The sequence below is a fragment of the Carassius gibelio genome, chromosome A23 (genome assembly GCF_023724105.1).
Source record: "Carassius gibelio isolate Cgi1373 ecotype wild population from Czech Republic chromosome A23, carGib1.2-hapl.c, whole genome shotgun sequence".
NCBI lineage: Eukaryota > Metazoa > Chordata > Actinopteri > Cypriniformes > Cyprinidae > Carassius > Carassius gibelio.
Window position 1 is genome coordinate 11662000 of NC_068393.1, and position 21832 is coordinate 11683831.

General features: G+C 36.7%; 1 protein-coding gene across 1 annotated transcript; it reads right to left on the reverse strand.

Annotated features, from left to right (window-relative positions):
- Nucleotides 1-4710: 4710 nt before the first annotated feature.
- On the reverse strand, nt 4711-21812 carry LOC127944422 (dnaJ homolog subfamily C member 5). Its single transcript, XM_052540329.1, has 5 exons — nt 21651-21812; nt 11056-11205; nt 9897-10110; nt 9248-9419; nt 4711-7857 (listed from the first exon to the last, which is right to left on the reverse strand). The coding sequence occupies exons 2-5, from the start codon at nt 11163-11165 to the stop codon at nt 7754-7756; spliced, it is 600 nt and encodes a 199-aa protein (XP_052396289.1). The 5' UTR covers nt 11166-11205; nt 21651-21812; the 3' UTR covers nt 4711-7753.
- Nucleotides 21813-21832: the final 20 nt, after the last annotated feature.

The window sequence follows — 21832 nt, forward strand, 5'->3', positions numbered from 1 at the left end:
TGTCCAAAAAAGGCACCATATAGCAACAAACAATGGGTATCACCAGAACATGGGTGAAAGGGCCAATTTATGGCCACAAAAATTTAGCCCTGAAATTTAAGTTGATTATCTTCCAATCATCATTTAACTATTATTGCTTTTTAAGTTTTGCACCAACAGTGAAAACTACAGAGCTAACATTATTAAACTTAGCATGCTATCATTTGACTAAGGACATATAGAGTGACAACTGATATTTAGATGAATTTTATGCAAGCATTCTTCTATACTGTTATAAAAATCTGACATAAGCAACTGACATTACAAGCTATCAGTTAAGTTTCATCTACCTTTTTGGTCTTATAAATATCAGCAACTGCAACAGATTACATTTTTTTTGTTTGTTTTGCTCAGTTTAGGAGCCCAAATATGGGATCCATATTCTAATATATCATCAGAGCCATAAAAGCCTTAAGTACAGATTGCACTTGCAAAGAAACTTTAATATTTACTATATCATCTTTGTTGACAACAATTATTCAACACACCCCTGATCTGACCTATCGGACTCCTGTTTGTAAACATCAATAATGTTCTCCACGAGTAAATTGTGCTGCAGTCCATAAACTCTATGACGGTCCAATACAACCTCACGCTGACAGGAAGGACAGCGAAAACGTCCTCCAATTCCAACCTGGAAGAGAGACGGCTGCACATCTTACTCAGCATGCTGTTCTTCAGCCGTCAGCAGCATTTGTGATATTGTACAGTATCGACTGACAATTGAAACCCCTTTACATAATTAACTGCATATGTATTTTTAAGGAAGAAAATAGAAATGGCTAGCACAGTTAACTATCATCACCACTTGGTTAGACTAATTGGACTTTCATGTACCTCTCTACATCGTGTGCCTTTCCAGGGTAAGATGATCTTACACAGTAGTCTGATTCTGTGCGTGTGTGTGTCTATGCTTTGCTCTGTGTGTCCTGTCTTAATCAATAGAGACAGGTGTATGAAACAGAGTTTACATACAGAGGAGCTGGAGACTGATCTTAACAAGTATCCTAAAATAGCCACTCTACTCTTTAATAGCTCTCAGCTGCTGAGGCTTATGGATCCAGTGCGAATAAGAGCATCATCACTGGCTCAATTATTATATGATGTTGTAAGGCATGATGGAACTGGATGTTCCTCCGAAATCAAGAAGGTGTCTTGGTTTCAGTTTCAGAGTGACAAATATTATTTTAATGAAAAAAAAAAAAAAGTTAGCTTAATATGCTTTACCGGTTTATGGACCAGAATCGAAGGCTGCATTATCATTTGAATTTCTTGTAATTGTAATTCAGCAAATGTCCCATCAATCCAATTCAGATGTTGATTCAACTTCTTATAAGTGCATTTTTAAATTCATGGACATTTATGACAAGCAGGCCTTTTCTTAAATAACTTTTTTGCCAAACCATGATTCTTTAAAGAACAGGGATAAACTAGCAGTTTTAGTGTTCCGTTGAACATAACCCAATTTATACATCAGCATAATGTGAAGGATGATATGTAGAGCTATCTGATAAATGTGTGATGTGATAAATGTGTGATGTGATGGCATCTGAAAACAGTAAGATAAGCATGCAGATAAGAAGGTGCAGTTAGAGATGGGATAATTTTTCTCCCATTGGCCACATGACAGCAGCTTGGCTTTTAACCTTTGCCTATGAGGAGGTGTAAAGGAAAACTGGTGAGGTATTAAAGTTAATTTAGGTGCCGAGGAAGAGAAGGTTTATACTAAGACATAGAGCTGTTAGACAGAGGATCTATATCACTGGAATGAAAAATAAATAAATAAAAATAAATTCCAGGATGTTCAATGATAAAAACATTCACAGCCAATGACAATCCATCCTTTAAAGTGTTTAAAATGTCAGAAGACAGAATGTTATATTCTAGTAATAATATAGTTAACGTTATTGGTGTGAGGGGGGCTTTACATGTTGTTGACAATCCAATTTAGCAAATTTACTTAAAACATATACATATACACTCACCTAAAGGATTATTAGAAAAACCGACCCACTTTATATTAAGTGGCCTTAACTACTATGTACTTACATTTTAATTAATAATTAAGTACAATGTACTTATTGTGTACATACATGTTTTTACATTGTACTTATATCATAAAAAACTACATGTAATTACATCTGTATTTAATTTCTGTAATTACATTTATAATTACACTGTTGACCCATACTTTACACCTTAACCCACCCTTAAACTTACCCATACCTCCAACCCTCTCCCTATCCTTACCCCTACCCACCTCAATAGCAGCAAAAGTGTTTAACAATACAATACGAACACAATAAGTACATTGTACTTATTTTTTTTTTATGTAACTACATAGTAGTTAAGGCCACCTAATATAAAGTGGGTCCGAAAAACCTGTTCAGTTTCTCATTGATGCAATTATCTAATCAACCAATCACATGGCAGTTGCTTCAATGCATTTAGGGGTGTGGTCCTGGTCAAGACAATCTCCTGAACTCCAAACTGAACGTCAGAATGGGAAAGAAAGGTGATTTAAGCAATTTTGAGCGTGGCATGGTTGTTGGTGCCAGACGGGCCGGTCTGAGTATTTCACAATCTGCTCAGTTACTGGGATTTTCACGCACAACCATTTCTAGGGTTTACAAAGAATGGTGTGAAAAGGAAAAAACATCCAGTATGGGGCAGTCCAGTGGGCGAAAATGCCTTGTTGATGCTAGAGGTCAGAGGAGAATGGGCCGACTGATTCAAGCTGATAGAAGAGCAACTTTGACTGAAATAACCACTCAATAAGACCGAGGTATGCAGCAAAGCATTTGTGAAGCCACAACACGCACAACCTTTAGACGGATGGGCTACAACAGCAGAAGACCCCACCGGGTACCACTCATCTCCACTAAAAATAGGAAAAAGAGGCTACAATTTGCACAAAATTGGACAGTTGAAGACTGGAAAAATGTTGCCTAGTCTGATGAGTCTTGATTTCTGTTGAGACATTCAGATGGTAGAGTCAGAATTTTGCGTAAACAGAATGAGAACATGGATGCATCATGCCTTGTTACCACTGTGCAGGCTGGTAGTGGTGTAATGGTGTGGGGGATGTTTTCTTGGCACACTTTAGGCCCCTTAGTGGCAATTGGACATCGTTTAAATGCCACGGCCTACCTGAGCATTGTTTCTGACCATGTCCATCCCTTAATGACCACCATGTAACCATCCCCCCGATGGCTACTTTCAGCAGGATAATGCACCGTGTCACAAAGCTCAAATCATTTCAAATTGGTTTCTTGAACATGACAATGAGTTCACTGTACTGAAATGCCCCCCACAGTCACCAGATCTCAACCCAATAGAGCATCTTTGGGATGTGGTTGAATGGGAGCTTCGTGCCCTGAATGTGCATCCCACAAATCTCCATCAACTATAAGATGCTATCCTATCAATATGGGCCAACATTTCTAAAGAATGCTTCCAGCACCTTGTTGAATCAATGTCACGTAGAATCAAGGCAGTTCTGAAGCAAAAGGGGGTCAAACACAGTATTAGTATGGTGTTCCTAATAATCCTTTAGGTGAGAGTACATAGCACATAGAAAACATTTGTTTATGAAGGAAACTGGCAGCTCATGTATATATGCTATTTTGAGAAATGATAATCTTACCAAAGGCTTGAAAAAGTACTTGTAAACATGTTTCAGATGGTTAATACAAAATGTTTTTACATCCACACATAAACCATCATCCTGTGTGTGACTTGGTTCACACCTGGTACAGTTCATTGGCACACTTGCGGCAGAGGTTGTGCAGACAGGGCTTAATAACCACAGGTTTTCGTGAAGACCTCCACACAGATGAGTTGTTTCTCCAGCGTCCCCAAAGAAGGGTATTTGTGCTAAGAGTGTATATCCAGTGGAAGAGACATGGCTATGTGCCCTCGCTGACCCCACACTCACTGGAGACTAAGTTAGGAGAGCGACACCACAGCTAGGAAGATAAGACACCATCGTCTCCATGTCTCTGTGTTGTGTGTTTGCCTGATCGCTCAAAGCAGCAGGCAGTCACTCTGCCCCTTTGCTGGTTTGCAGCTGGAAATATGTGTGTGTAAATGTGTGAGAGGGGGAAGGTGTCTGGTTTCTTGCTGGCTCACTGGGACAACCCCTACCCTTGATCAGTTGTGCCCATATCAGGCCTCATCTTCAGTTACTCCAATCATTCATGTCTGCAGTCTCGAAACAACCAACAAGTCAATAAAACCAGAACAGCTGCAGTATTAAGAGGAAAGTAAGGAGTTTATATAGTGTACTTGAAACCTTTTAACACAAAAACATACACAAGTGTGTACAAAGTGCATTTGAGTTGGAAAAAGAAAAGGAAAAACTGAAAAGGGGTCATTTTAATATTTCACACAATTACTAGTACTGTACTTATTCATTAGAAGCTACATAAAATAATAGTTGGCAACAATAAAACTTCAGTCTTTATTTACTCACCCACGACACGAATGACTTTCTTCATTCAGTAGATGTTTTGAGGAACTGTTTTTACCCATTCAATGAAAGTCAATGGGGTCCAAAACAACACTTTGAAGAAGACATACTTGTTATAATATCCCTGTAAGCATTTGAAAAGCAGCATTACCATTGTATTTTGCAGATCATCATTTCCTTTGCACAAATACACACAAACGTTTTTGTTTGTTTCCTTCACATTTATTTTACAGCTGTAATTCAGACCAATTATCCATGTTACTACTCTGACACATTCATGCTACAACAATTTCAGCTGATTTATTCAGAAAGCACAAAAGAATTCAGCCATCCTGTACAGTCATATTCATTTACACATATTGAACTATGTAATTTATTTAAAACATAGGACAAGAATAAATAAAATATTGTTTCTCATCACCGTGTTTATACTATTCCCTTCATTTTAACGTGATTCTGTTTAGGTGTCGCATTCACACACCATGCTGCATTAGTTCTCTTTTTCTTAGATCGGAAGCAAGAGGAAGTCAGATCAGTGGTTTTTTTATGATCATGAATGAATGAATACAACAAATAAATGGAAAGGAAAACTGGGATAACAAACCAAAAACAGATCAGAACAGAGCTAGTGTTGAGAAATAATATTTTGCAAATAAAAAAGTGTTACACATTGTGAACAGCTCAGCCTTCGAAACATGATCACTAGGTACAGAGTGGTTTAAATAATCTGCCTAATGACCATATTCACAATGTGATCCTAAACAAATAAAACACACACATTTGGGGTAAACTACACAGGTTTTCCCATACATCCTGGTTCAAGTGCATGTAAATGAAGGTAAGCACAAACAGGGACAGCTATACAGCTAATCCATTTGAAAGAAATGACATATTTAAACACAAAACATACAGTAGAAGATAATACAGTGATTAAATTAAGTTCTCAATTTCAAACAGCACACACACACACACACACACACACACAGAAATGAAGGTTTCCTACACTGAAGTCTAAGTGTACTCCAATCAAAAATAATAAAATAAAATAAATAAAAAATATGCATGTATTCTGAGTGATTAAAGAAAAGAGAATATCTTAAAAGATAATTAATCGCTAAGGATTTGTAGAACATTATTATTATTATTTTTTTAGCTCATGAAGAGCAATATCCAATCACAAAAATATTTTGGTTGAACTTTATTTTACTGTACATGTACTTAAAGCGTTGAGCAAAGGTAGAAAACGTATGGAATGGATATTTTCATTAATTTTAATTTTTTTATTTCATATCGGTGAATGCACCAGCATGAATCATTTTAGTCTGAAGGATCACACAGTTAATCATATTTTCTGGCGTAATAACAGTAATAATACTGTTAATGTGTATTTACTAATATTATGTTGACCTGATTACGTTAAACCATGGCACTAGGGAACGAGATCAAATTACGGGTACAATTACAGAAAAAAAAAAAAAAATACTGTCCAGACCACCACTATCCAGAACCAGAGTGGTTTAAAAAATTTTTTTTTTTTTTTTTTTTTTTTTTTTTTAAATGATGCATCAACTAACATTTTGGGGTCAGTGTGAAACTGAATCAATTAAAGAAAATCACTGATGTTACTGAATTATATGGGAAACATACTGTATGTTTTGTTATCCCTTTACCAACAATCCTCCTGTGCTTGTATTGAACCCAGCTTTGTGGAGATGGGCTTATGCTTTCTGAAACCACAAATCTCAAGGAATGCAATCACTCTTTACCTTAGCAAATCCTTGAGAATACAGACTGAAATACAAAACACCTGTTCAAGATTAAATAACCCAGCACAAAGCTATGTGTTTGTATTTATCTGATAACACCAAACTCCTGTTCCAGTGATCAGTCATGGGCACACACACACACACACACACACAACCAAACACACCACTACCACAGTAAAACATGTGGCTGTAATTGAGCACAGCCAAGCACTGCATGATTATATTTGACAGTACATGTCCACCGGATGCCATTAACATGAGACAGCTCACATAAACATACACAACAGGGACTACTCTACACTGCCTTACGGTTTACAAAAATATAATATAATGTAATAAACAACTGAAAACCAATTCCTGGTGAAGTAATGAAACAGTATGAACCTTAAGGATTATAACTTGGACATAGTGTGATGTAAGGATTATAACTTGTATAGTGTGATTTCTGCTTAATAAAAATGGCACAGGTCTGAATGTTAAAAACAACCCAGAACAGTGTTAATGATGCAATTGTAAGGTTTGTGCCAATGAGAGCCAATCAAATGCATGGAAAGGTAAATATGGAAAGTTAGTGGTCAGTAAGTTTCTTTTTTGGGAGTCTTACACTCACCAAGTCTGCATTTATTTTAACATTACCTCAGTAAAAACATTAACTTTGTGAAATACTGTTAATTAAAATAACGTTTTCTATTTGAATGCATTTTAAAATGTCATTTATTCTTGTGATGTCAAAGCTGAATTTTCAGCATCATTACTCCAGTCTGCAATGTCACATGATCCTTCAGAAATCATTCTGATTTGCTGCTAAGAAAACATTTTTACTATTATCAGCGTTCAAAACAGTTTAGCAACTTAATATTTATGTGTTAAGTACTCTGGATGCACATAAAGCTCAAAAGAATGGCATTTTAAATATTTTGTAACGAATGTCTGTACTGCACTTCTGATCAACTGAATGTATCCTTTCAATAAAAATAATAAATAATTTAAAAAAATTACTGACCCCAAACTTTTGAATTGTAGTGTCTGTGTGATAACTAAGCAAGCTTCAACAATCATTATGATAGCTGAATATACTAAAGCATACAAAAATACTTCCTTGTGACCTGCTGTCATGCTTCAAATAAGATTGTTACAATTATTTTTACTGTTTAGGTAGACAAATGCAGTGTGATAACCAGTGCAAATTGCACAATAAGAGCCGTCTGCAAGATGAAGCTCGAATCATAGCAGGAAGACTGTATGGACACTGTAAGAAAGTCCTTTGTGTGTGTGTGTGTTGAGTATAACTGCAGTAGGTTTGGGGATGACAGAGGTTAAAGGCAAATAAAATATAAACTGACTTGTACAGTGGAGCGTTTCAGGTTTTCCAATACAGTAACTAACTAACCACTCCTCCTCTTTCCTCTGGATCACCAATTGCCCACCGTGACCTCCTCTGGCATGGTGGTCCCGTGTGTGTGTGTGAGAGAGAGGTTTAATAGCTGGCGTCTGTCCGGTAGCTGGTGTGGTGAGAGTCTGCGGTCAGCTGAGTGGTCTCTGTGGCAGAGGACGGCTGCATCACGATGGGGCTGCTGCCATCTGTGGAAACACACACCAGTGTCACGAAGCTTTATAATAAGAGCAGCTAACAGCTCAAACTGAAGCGCGTTGCTAAGCATTACAGGTACGATAGTGAGTGCCAGGAAGCCACTTCAAATACTGAACAGACCTTTCACTGGCTAAACAAACAACCTGAAGTGAAACTGGCAAAAAATATTGGGTAGAACTGGATTTTATTAATCGGGATTTGATTGAAACCAATAATATTATTGACCCACCTGCACGGCCTTAGTTATGTCCGCAGAAAAAGAAAGGTTTTCAGATACAGATAAAATGATGACATTGTGATGAAAGATTATGAAACAATCATTATTCTTTAACAATAACATGCACTGAACTGCGCTGTGGACATTTATTAAAAACCCAATGAAACAATTTGATTAACGCAGTTATAGTTCCAGATGCATTTCCTATTGAAAATCCAGGAAGTAGAGGAAGTAGAATAACAAAACAAACAAACAATACAACAATAAAACTCTTAACAAGGGTTAGTTAAATACACACCACCAAACTAGTTATATAACTAATATTTTAATAAATTATTTTCAAGTTATGACCAGAAAACAATATTATATTAATATATTATTATTATATATATTATTACAATATTATTATAATAAAAATTCATAATGTCTAAAAAATAAATAAACAAGAAAAAAGAAAACACTAGAAACTAAACTTTTAGACACAACATTTTATTATTATTATTATTATTTTGATTACATTTAACAGTGTTACTCTAAAGCAACTGCATAGTTCTTATTTGTCTAAATATTGTTTTAAATAATCAACATTTAAAAGAAACATGCACTCATGTTTCATAATTCTTTTTTAATTATAATTTCAATGTTAATAAAGTAAAATAAACCAAGTGGATTTAGGTTACATATTTTGCATTTCTTGCAGAACTGCATTCTTTGCTACATTTTGTTATTCATATGACTAAACACTGAAATAATTTATGATTTAATGAAAATGTATAGCTAATAAAGAAATTAAGTCATAAAATATTAACATCTTATTTAATCTTCTAAAATGTAAACAAATGAAAATTTTACGAATCCAAATAACTTTTTTAGCAACAAAATGCTGCACAACAGAGCTTTACAATTCAAATGAAACCTCAATACTGTTGAACCCTAAATAAAGCTTAGCAGCCAAGTGTGTCACACCAATCTTTTTACTTTTAACAGTTTACAGAAAAAAAGGAAAAAAAACCTGAAATGAAAATTAACATTACCATATATGAATGGTATTAAAAAGCTAACAGACATGGACTAATAGCCACAAAACTTCCATTTTTATTTCAGTTAACATTATCATATTTATTTGGTTGTTGTGCATGAATGTGTGTGTCAGTGTGTCTCACCTCTCTCATCAGACTGCAACTGAGCTTCCAAGTCTTCAGGAGACACATAGAAGTCCGGCTCATCTGTGTGAGGAGGATGAGGTTTACACTTCCCACAGCAGCAGTTACAGCAGCAGCACAGACAGCAGCAGAAGTAGCAGCCTGTGGCCACACCGCAGAACAGAAACAAGGCCTGGCCAGAGAGGGAAAAGAGAGGAATTCAACAACATTTACCACATCCACTGCCATCTTAAAGCTTGGGGTCAGAAGTCTCTTATGCTAACCAAGGTTTTCCCTTTTAATATATTATAAAATGTGATTTATTCCTGTGATATCAAAGCTGAATTTTCAGAAATCAACACTCCAGTCTCTTTAGTGTCACAAGATCCTTCAGAAATCATGCTGATTTGCTGCTCAAGAAACATTTCTTCTTCTTTTTATTATTATTATTATTATCAATGCTAAAAAATAGTTCTGCAGATTTGTATTGTGTCAAAACTGTTGATGAACAGAATTTTTAAAAGCACAGAATGTTTTTGAAATATAAATAGTTTGTAACCTTTTAAATGTCTTTACTGTCACTTCTGATAAATGTAAATGTATTCATTTCTTAAAATCTAACTCCAAACTTTTGAATGGTAGTGTGTCTGTGTGTCTATACATGACTAACCTTGGCCCACCAGCTGGACAATACAAAGTACGTGTTAACGTTCTCCTCTCCAAATTGTTCTGCCACGTAGAGGCCCAGAGATCCGTATTTGTCGTAGATGTTGCGTTTGGTGGGGTCTGACAGAATGGTGTGAGCGTTGTTGATTTCCTTGAATTTCTCAACTGCTTCTGGATTGTCAGGATTCTTGTCTGGGTGGAACTTCAGAGCTAGTTTTCTGAAAATCAGAAGAGCAGAAACAATTTAACTTTTTAACAATGAATGCAACCGTTACCTTGTCTGGCACTCTTGCATATCTGCTTTTAGGTTAAACTATGATTATGTTAAAAATTTACCTTTTTCAGAGACTTGTGTTGATGTGTTAACACAGTTATTAACATTCAAATTAAGCAAGGACCCCTCCCCACTCAATATTTTTTTTCCTCTTTTGGAAAGTCATAGAAATGCTAAATGTTTTTATTTTTATTTTTTTTGCTATTGGAACAAACTGGAAAAATTCTAAATGCAAAAATGATATTTGTTGTAGTTTCCATTGACCACTATAGAAGTTCACCTGACTATGCCGACTTCCGCTTCTAATAACTCCATGGTCTATTAACTAGCTACTATTATTTAAAAATAGCATGTGAAACACCATTTTACTCAAACATTACTTCACAATAACTGTTGGCAAATGTAATCGGTCATGAGTATTCATGCATAGAAAAAAATATACATACTGTTCACAGTATGCATAATACATAAATAAAACAGCAGTTGTAAGAACAGGAAGGCAGAAAGTTTACATGAACATCCAGAGGAAGTGAAGAAAAGTTATGGCGCACCCTAGTGGATTTAATTGGAAATGAAAATGGATAATTCACTCAGAAATGCCATCATTTACTCACCCTCACTTTCCAAACTTGTATAACTTGCTTTCTTCTGTAGAAATCCATACAGGTTTGGAATGACATTATGTTGTGTAAACGATGATAGATTTTTCAATTTTGGGTGTACTATCCCTTTAAGACTTTATGAATTTTTTGTTTCCACGCATAATGGAAATTAATTGTAAAATTACAAAATATATAACAGAAGGAAAGAACCCCCACACTGAAAAGATGCGGTGCATTTTCTCCACTCTTTTCAATGGTGATGTCAGAACAGTCCTGCTAGGTCTCACCTGTAGGATTTCTTGATGTCTTCTGGTGCGGTGTTCTTATCGACTCCCAGGACCAGGTATAGTGATTCTCCTGCTGTGGAGAGTGAACGCTGTCTCTGCTGCTCCGCCATTACTCACACACTCCCCTCACACCACAAGCACTTCCTCTGTCTGAAGAGAAACGCAGAGAAACATGATATACGTGCTGTATGTAGTCCTGCTTCTGCATCTTTTTGTCTTTTTCGAACAGCAGCATAAGATACAAAAAATAGAGGCAGACACATACTTGCCATCCCAGGGATATGGCAGTGACTTTATTATCATTACACACTATTTCTGTTCATCTAAAACCCATTACCCATACCCTTTAGTGCAGCAAAACACAGAGTAACACTTATGACATCAGTGAGAGTCACAGGCTCATCGTTTCCGCAAATGTCCCTGTTCTGAGTCAGTGCATTCATGCCGAGGTCACAGCTGAAAGGAGTCATGTGACTGTAGCAGTTAGAGAGGAAGGGAGAGATGATGGTTCTCTTTTGGGTGTGGCGTTCTTTACCATGTCTGACCCTTGTTTTGGTATACTATCTATATACTACACCTGGTGTGACAGATAGAACTAATGTGCCCTAAGCACAGTATGTTGAAATAGTACGTCAAAGATGCTAGGTTTTTCATATATGTATTATCAAAAATGAAAAAAACATAGGGCGGATTAATGTGAGCTCACAGGGGTAGAGCTTAAGCAAACTGAACTATTGGATAGGTCACCAGAGAGACGTCTGTCATCTTCACCAGAAGATCAAGTGATTGATGACGTTTTGATTAAACATAACCAGGTTAAAAAAATTGATTTGATATGTACAAAATATATCCTTATATCCTTATATGTACAATATTTAAGATCCATAATCAGCATTTAGAAAACAGATCAGGTATATTTTAATTTCATGCTGACTTTAATGTATAACTTAAACGTTAGGAAAATTCTAATGTATTAAACAAGCTATCAAAATTATAACAGAGAATGTCTTATTACTGACATACTTGATGTACTTTCCCCATCACCAGTATCATTCAATATGACTAAAATAATACAAATTATGTTTTTTTGTTGTTGTTGTTGATTATGGTTATGTTTTTTTTTTTTGGTGCCATTTATGTGCATTCAACTCATAAATTCAATCTTTCTGTCATGACTTAAATCCAACACTACATCAAGCAACAAAAAATACAATGTTGAGCTTTTCTAAACTGCAAGCATAAATTTGATTATGCACATTTACCTCTCTTTTTAATAGGGGTGCTCCGATCACGATCGGCCGATCGTTAATGCGCATCTCGTCAGTAAAGCCGGTTTTCTAATCAGCGGTTAATTCCATCAGGTGCGTGATTTCACATAGAGCAGCTGTTACTACACAGAGCCGTTGTTAACTGAGAAGATGGGCCAATAAACGCTGAAAATTAACGTGATTTGCGCATCTTCTCTATTAACAACGGCTCTGTGTAGTAACAGCTGCTCTATGAGAAATCACGCACCTGATGGAATTAACCGCTGATAAGAAAACCGGCTTTATTGACGAGAAGCGCATAACGATCGGCCGATCGTGATCGGAGCACCCCTACTTTTTAAGTTCATTAAGCTCACTTTATATGCAGTCGGACAAATACTCTGGCTGAGGCAGTCATTATCTATGTGATTGTATGTCAAGTATGTGTTCAAGTGAAAACACACAGAAAGAGAGAGGGAGACACACAGGGAGGATCAGAAGTTATGACCTTCAGTATGAATCAAAGACAATTAACCCATTAACCCAGAGTAATTCAGGTTAAGACACCTCCACACAAAATGGCTTTCAGGAGAGGAGACGTTTCACTGCCACAAGAGGCCATTAAAATGACCAATAATATGCAAAAAACACACTTTTGACGACTCTTGAGTAAATGAGTGCAAACGTCTCTTTTCTTCCTGTGCCGTGGTGAGAGACAGTTTCGCCTGCTTTCGAGGCTAATCGTGCAGCTTGTCAGAGAGTATTAGCAGATTAGTATTAGCGGAGCATCTGAATAAGTGATGGGTTATTTCTGTCCCTTCTCAAACCCTGTGTGCTTCTTCAACCTGGACACTCCCATAATTCCTCCAGGTGTGATACACTTATGGAGCGTGTTTGAGTGAGATGTGTTGGGCTTCTGAATTAATATAATTGACAATCAATCAATTAATCAATCAATCACACCCTGAAGAAAGGACCAGAGTCTAGGGACCTCAATAGGGCTGGGTAAAAAAGACATTTATTATTTGATTAATCTTTTTTTTTTTTTGTGGTCAATTCAAAATCGATTCTCAAACGGCACGAATCAATTCTGTTCTGACTTTTTTCAGCATACATTTTTCATCTTGCATCAATTCTATTGTATATATGTAACAATTATATGCATTTGAAAATTAGAGATGGGTTCTGTTTTAATGTACCCAAGTGTACCTAAAATAAGAGTTTAATATACAGGTTTGTGGCTCTTAATTTTTTGTATTATATCTATATTCATTGAGTTAAATCGAGAATAGAGTATCGAAAATCGAATCGATTTGAGAGCTTGTGAATCTAAATCGAATTGATCTGGAACATCTGAATCGATACCCAGCCCTAGACCACAATATCATAAACTGTATCAAGAATCACATGCTGTCAGAGGATGTACTGCATTTGATGAATTGCATTCTGTAAGTACACTTCAGGTAAAAAGTTACACTGCGGATTGGGATGTGCAAGTCTCTTATGTTGACCAAGGCTGCATTTATTCGATCTAATTTATTCCTGTTATGTCAAAGCTGGATTTTCAGCATCATTAATACAGTCTTCAGTGTCACATGATCCTTCAGAAATCATTCTAATATTCTGAATTGCTGCTCAAGAAACCTTTATTATTATTATTATTATTATTATTATTATTATTATTATAAGTGTTGAAACGGTTATGCAAAAAAAAAAAAAAAAACCTTTTTGCTGAAACCCTGATCCATTTTTGTCATGATTCGACAAATGCAAAAAACACAACATTTTTTTAATTAGAAATCTTCTGTAACATTATAAATGTCTTTACTGTCACTTTTGATTAATTTAACGTAACCTTGCTGAATAATTTTACTTTCTTTAAAAAAATAATAAATTCTAGCAACATTTAGGTACTTGAAAGCCTCTTTTGCACCCCCCCCCCACCCCAGCACACTAGCAACCACATTGCAATGTACTAAAAACTACTCCAAATCACATCAGTGCCAAACAAAAATGTGATTACTAACAGGGTTTTCATTAGTAAGGCTCTGCAATGCAGCCTTATACCGAAACACTACATCCGTCTCTCTTGCTCTCTCACACACTCCCTCCCCCCTTCCTGTCTCTGCACCACCATATGGTCTGACTAAATCTTTAGTGGCCATCTCAGTCTCCTCAGCTTAATGAACATCGCTGTCCACGTCTTTCCTGGATTTATTCATCATATCAGCTTCTCTGTCTGGTCCCTCTGTTTGTGTTCTAACATCCTCCCACCTCACTGTTTGCATCCTCTTTTCTCTGTCTATCCGAGCAGGTGAAGTGATGTGGCTTTTTTGTTATGTGATGCAGGTTTTGAAAGGTCTGTTTGTAGAGGGATGGAATAGCAGGAGCGAGCGGGGCATGTTTGATGAGAGTCTGTTCACAATGAACAAATACACACACATACACTAATAGTGCTGACGTACTGTCAGCCACATCTTAAAACTTTTATTAAATTAACAGGCATAGAAAGATTACTTGAAATAAAATAAAATTAAGCCTAACTGAAATCTAAAAAAAGATTGTACTTATTTAATTTCAGCTGGCTGCCAAGGCAAGATTTAAAAGGCATAATAAAAATTGTCACCCTATTCTTGTTCTAAACCTGTATGAATTTCTTTCTTCTGTTGAACACAATATAAGATATTTTGAAGAATGTGGGTAACCAGACAGTTGACTGTAGCCATTGACTTCCAGTATTGTTTTCTCCATAACATGAAAGTTAATAGCTACCAACAAATATTGGGTTATCTTTTCAAAATATCTACACACATTTTTCAAAAAAATCTTCGTTTGTGTTCAAAATAGGAAAGAAACTCATGCAGTTTTGGAACAACTTGAGGGTGAGAAAATGAAGACAATTTTAATTTTTACTGAATTATCCCTAAAAAAAATATATACACAAATAAAACTAAATAAACTCAATCATATATAAACTAATAACTCAAAATTAAAATGGAAACAGAAAATATAAAAATAAAATAGTTCAAAATATCATAAAACAAAAAACAAAAAAACCTACAATAGCATGTCACGGAGGTGCACAAAAGATCTCAAAGAACAGGAATAGAAACCAAACAGATGAAGAGATTTAGACATGAAGGGCAAACCGCTGTGAGCAGTGACATTTTTATGAAGTCTCATGGTCTTGTGTTGATTACAAATGTATTACCATTTGTATCATATCAGATTTGAAGAATCTAAGATCCACAAGAAGAATACCATGGTAACTCTCATGGAAATGTGTATTCCATTACAGTCCAGGATCACTCATTAGTGTTCATAATTTCATGTCATTTTTCTGCTTTCTGTCAGTCTTCTACATCCAAATACAGGACTATATAACAGTGAAATTATTTTCTGCTTCATTACATCATCAGGTTTGGCCAATTGCTGCAAAATGGTATGTACAAGTTATCTAATCCAAAATATAATTAAAAAAAAACCTACAAATGCGCTAACAAGACAAATACACAGTCTAACAGAAGAGTGTCAATCAGTGACAAAGATACTGTGAATATAGAAAAAGACCAACATCAGACAACATGCAAAACTGCAAACTAATCAGTCAAAATCTCAGAGGGTTGTGACAAAACTAATGGCGCAAAAGGACACAGTGACTATTAAAATAATAACCCAATAACAGCTGTGATATTCAAATATACACTACAGTTAAAAAGGTCAGCAAGGATGCTTTAAACTGAACATAAGTAACAGTAAAGACATAAGAATAACTGGGTTCATGAAAGATCATGTGACACTGAAACTGGAGTAATAAATTACATTTTAAAATATATTTTCTATATTAATCTTACAAACACCAAACTTTTGAATGGTAGTGTACATTTTTTGACTGTGCTGTTGTTATTAAGCAATGTTAAGCAAAGAGGGGACTTTTACTTCTCATTTCAGAAGACTATGACACGTTACTGTTCGAACTGTGGAAGAGTGGAAGTCTCTGTAAGACGCTCTGTCGTAGACTGCAGAGCTAGTTAGTCTGTGTTACTGGAATACGGACTAAACTAAAACCTTCACGAATCCTGGCACAATGGTGGGGGAAACAACTTCTAAAAAAAGTGCAGTTAATTAGCTAATGGAGTGCAATGGTGTCTCAGCAGGTCTTCTGAATGAGATGGACCACTCAGTTATGCAGCATATTCAGAAACAAGTGGCAAAATGGATAGCCGACCCACAGTGGCATTCAAAACTGAGATTTGGCAGCTGAAATACATGCTAATGACAACAGAACACAGTGGAAGACTGAGCACTTAGGACAAACCAGGATGAAACAAAGATGAAACAAACTCTGAAACACACAGTGAGCGAGACAAGAAACATTAAAGGGTTAGTTCCCCAAAAAACACAAATTCTGTCATCATTCACTCACCCCCAAACCCGTTCCAAACCCGTATGACTTTCTTTTGTGGAATGTAAAGGATTGGTTCACTTCCAGAATAAAAATGTATTGATGATTTACTGACTCCGTGCCATCGAAGATGTTCATGTCTTTCTTTCTTCAGTTTAGGGTTGTGCCGATAGACGATTGTATCGTGTATCGACGATAGTCAGAGATATCAACATAAGCAGATTTCTCTGTCAATAATAAAGACGATATTAGGCTTATTCTCCTATTATGTATTAGATTATAATAATAATAACTATTACTTTTATTAGGCTGCTTATTATAATTCTGCTATCAAACTGCCCAGCTATTTCACTTCATCACCGCATTTTACACACACACACACACACGCGCGCGCGCGCGCGCAGGAGGATTAGAGCCTGTAGTCGTTGAAGTGGTCCTCTTTGACTCGTATAACTCATTAAATCCATGAAATGAAAGAGAAATAGAGTTGGTGTCCCACACATTTAATGGCTGCTACACGGCATCGCGCTCTTCTCAAACATGAGAGATTAACTCTTTCTTGGCGTTACAAATTAATTAAATACAAAATAATAACAAGGCGGCATAGCGAATTTATCATCCATAGTGGTTCTCACGTAGTCCTTCTCTTAAAGACTGATCATTTATAACACACACTATGTGGTGATGATGTAGAAGGACTATGTGAGAACCACTATGGATGAAAGTTCGCTCTGCCGTCTTGTTATTATTTTCATGCACACCGCACTATAATGTGATGCATGCAAAATACATAGTTTTGGCCGTTACAAAGTCTTCATCCACAAACAGACGTACATCATCTGCAGACATAAGGTATTTCATTGCACTTTAACAAGTAATCTGAACGGCCTATATATGTGCAATATTTTAAACGAGTCCTCATTAACTGAGTTTAATGCCACAGTTATGTTAGAATGCATCTCTTGTTTTTGTGGCGGTGCGTCAGTCTCGTCATAAAGCGCGCGGTCCAGAGCGATGTATGACTGATGCATCAGTTCAATTCAACTTACTCCAAACATATGAAATTACCTGTTTTAAATACTTTATATTTAATGTGTTCATTTATGCCCAATAATAGTGTTAAACTGCTGGACTTTAAATGAAATCTACTAATGAATTTCACCGTTTACGGACTTTACTGAACATTTAGACTGATAACTTGGAGCAGGACTTATTGTCACAGGACGCGTGATATGATAGTTGCGTCCGACTATATATGAACTGTGTTAAATACCGTATTTTTATATTTAACGTTAGTTTATCAGTATGTTTGGAAGTATATTTTTTCGATTATTGCCGATTCCATAGGCTCTCTCTCGTGCACCTGCGCAGTTTAAAACACCAAATAGTTATGCTATGACAAGAACAAAGAGTCTCTCTCTTGCTCCACCTGGGCACGATAATATTGTGTATCGTCGATCTCACGGGCTGACGATATGATGATTTTAAAAATAACCATATCGCCCAACACTACTTCAGTTGAAAAAAAAAATTTGGTTTTTGAGGAAAATATTCCAGGTTTTTTCAACATATAATGGACTTAAATGGGAGCCAACAGGGCTGAAGGTCCAAATTGTAGTTTCAGTGCAGCCTCAAAGGGCTTTACAAGATCTCAGACGGTGAATAGGGGTCTTTTGTAGCAAAATGATAGGGCATTTTCTTAAAAAAAAATATATATATATTTATATAATTTTTAACCACAAATGATCATCTTGCAATAGCTCTTTGGAAAGATCACGTATGAAGTAGGTAAAAGTACCGACCCAGTTTTTACAAATCGAACGTGCAAAATTAGTTAAATGGCTTTTACAAAAAATTTAAAAAAGGTAAACCGTGAAGTTGGAGACAGAGCTAACCGCGTATGATCTTTCCAACGCGATTACATAATGTGTGAGGTTGCGGACACTATTGCAACAGACCAATTGTTTCACTACATAAGGCCCCTATTCCTCGGCTGGGATTGTGTAGAGACCTTTGACCCTGCATTGAAACTGCAATTTGGACCTTCAGCCTGTTGGCCACCATTGAAGTCCATTATATGGAGAAAAACCTGGAATATTTTCCTCAAAAATTTTTATTAAATTTGGCCTTTAGAAACATGGCCTTTTATGCCGCGTTTCCACCGAAATTACCCGGAACATTTTTACCAGGAACTTTTTTTCCCAGGAACTTTTTTCCCCCCAGACCTGTTGCTTTCTGCGTTTCCACCGCGGTGTAAAGTACCGGGAAGATTAGGCAAATAGACTGGTGACGTAGGTCTGCGCGCGTTTCTCAATACAAAGTACTGCTGATTTGTTTGTTTTTTTAAAGTACGCTGATTTTGGACGTGCATCCTCGGTAGTTAGTTCAGACTTTGTGCATTCGACTCGGGAGTGTGATGTCCGCGACGACGCAAGTCCGGTAAATCTTTAAACAGCAGCGTACTTGATAACTTCAGTCAGCTCGTCTTGGCTACTGCAATTTTCCTATTTACAATAAAACGAAATAGGATATAAAATACCACTGCCTCCTTTGGTTTACATTTAAGCATAATAACAGCTGCAGAAATGTACTTAGTTCAGGGATATGTGTATATGCAGCCATTACAATGAAACGAAATATTATATAAATTTGCCTTTTTTATTTTCATTTTAACATATAGATAAATTGAATACAGACCAAAGAAAACCTGTTAGATTTACCCCGCAGCTGAATTATATGTTATGTTTAACCACTAAAGACACATCAGAGCCAGCGGCACATATCAGAAGGTCTAGCCGATTTGAGGCTGCATCTCGGCGGATACATGAGGACTGAGCTCTCGCTGATCGAGTGGAGCTCACCGTCGCAGAGATCGGCGAAACACATTTTTTAAATAGGCACGGTCTTTATAAATAAACCATAGATTTGAGTTTTAAACAACTACATTCTCGCCTGAAATACTTTTAAAATTACATTTCATGACACAATAACAGTAATATTTGAAAATGATCCAAATAAATGGTGGTTGAACTCAACCAATGCTGCGTGAACTCAGATCGCTGTGGCTACTGCAATTTTCCCCTCAGTACATTTACAATAAAACAAAATAGGATATAAAATACCACTGCCTCCTTTCGTTTTCATTTAAACATAATAACAGCTGCAGAAATGTACTTAGTTCAGGGATAAGTGTAACGTTATATACAGCCATTACAATGAAAGAAATATTATATAGACTTGCCTTTTTATTTTCATTTTAACATATAGATAAATTGAATACAGACCAAAGAAAACCTGTTAGATTTACCCCGCAGCTGAATTATATGTTATGTTTAACCACTAAAGACACATCAGAGCCAGCGGCACATATCAGAAGGTCTATCCAAGGTGAGGCTGCCTCTGGGCGGATAGATGATCACTGAGCTCTCGCTGATCGTGTGGAGCTCACCGTCTCAGAGATCGGCGAAACACATTTTTAAATAGGCGCTGTCTTTATAAATAAACAACAGATTTGAGTTTTAAACAACTACATTCTCGCCTGAAATACTTTTAAAATTACATTTCATGACACAATAACAGTAATATTTTGAAAATGTTGATCCGAATAAATGGTGGTTGAACTCAACCAATGCTGCGTCAACTCAACCAATCAGGATGTTTAGCGCCAAAGTCCCGCCCCCGAAAGTTCCTGAACTTTAAAAAAGTACCACCTCGCCAGCAGGGACTTTCTGGGGCGCATTTTTTTTACCCGGAACTTTTATTTAGTTCCTGGTTCCTGCGGTGGAAACACACCAAGTACCGGACCAAGTCCCTAGTTCCTGGGTAAAGTTCCTGCGGTGGAAACGCGGCTTTAGATGACATGGGGGTGAGTAAACTATAAGGAAATTTTTATTCTGGAAGTGAACCAATCTTTTAGAAAATGCTTTGAAGAACCGCACTGGCACATTTCCGAGGAACGTGAGTAAATTAAGACAGAATTTTCATTCTTGGGTGAACTATCCCTTTAAATGGCTCAACAACTTTTATACTGCAAAATCACTTCATTTAAAAATGTACAATCAAGAAATTATGTAGCAGTTGAAGTACATTGAGTTGAACTCTACGAGAAAGAGAAAGTAGTGAGGTGGTTTTTATGGGTCACAATGCTGATCTCGTGACCACACATACCATGCATATTAACCATCAGTGAAATAGCATATAGTACACAGCACTGCCTGGTAAAGCCTTAAACCTAAGAATGGGTTGATATGGGTAGGTAAATCACAAGTCAAAGACTTGATAGCAATACAGAGTAAAGGACCTATCACTTCTCTGTCTGTCGAGATTAAGGGAAGCAAGCAGACCACTGTTTGAGATTGAGCAGCAACCCAAATCGAACAAATAAACGCAAAAACTGATGACACCCTGGTTGGAAGCGTTTCAATACTGATGCAGGCCAAACGATACTTTGTTGACTGACGGGTTGGAGATTTAGAGCCTTTAATCTCCCTGTTCTGCGCTCAGCATCCATATTGGTTTGTTTGTTAAAGGAAGGGTTCAACACATAGAAATTAAATCATAATGTATTTGTTTCAAATCTGTAACACTTCCGAAACACAAACGGAGGGTCAGAATAACAGCCGCTATATTTGACTGTATGGAAAATAAAATGCAATGACGATGAACAGTAACTGAATCTGTTGGTCTTTTAACATTTGATTGTGTGTCCCAAGAAAATCAGTCACGCGACATGAGCCTGAGAAAATGATGACACACTTCTCACTAATGGTGGACTATGATTTTAATGCTGCTTCACCCGTCAGCACCGGGCTGCAATAAAACTTCCTCGCTAAAAAATGTACTACAACAGTAGGCTACTAATCCATGAGCAAGGGCAGCATACATGCATGTGAAGCAGGACTGAGACGCATAGATGTTCCTCTGGCTGCGTTCTCATTTCTTACCGTCTATGAGAGAAAGGAAGGTAGACGTGCAGTTCGTCAGTTCTTCTTAATTTATTTCCTATATGTGTAAAGGCCTTCAAACAGGAGTGTGTCAGCCTGCGGTGGTCAGATCCGGCGTCCGAGTCTTATGATCGCGGCCAGCGTCTGCTCTCAATGGGAGTCGTGAGCTGACGTCACGCTCG

Excerpts from the sequence above, each read along its gene's own strand:
- LOC127944422 (XM_052540329.1), bottom strand. The coding sequence starts at position 11,165 with ATGGCGGAGCAGCAGAGACAGCGTTCACTCTCCACAGCAGGAGAATCA. Across the intron at positions 10,111-11,055 it reads GACATCAAGAAATCCTACAG|AAAACTAGCTCTGAAGTTCC; the intron begins GTGAGACCTAGC and ends TCTGATTTTCAG. Across the intron at positions 9,420-9,896 it reads TGTCCAGCTGGTGGGCCAAG|GCCTTGTTTCTGTTCTGCGG; the intron begins GTTAGTCATGTA and ends CTCTCTGGCCAG.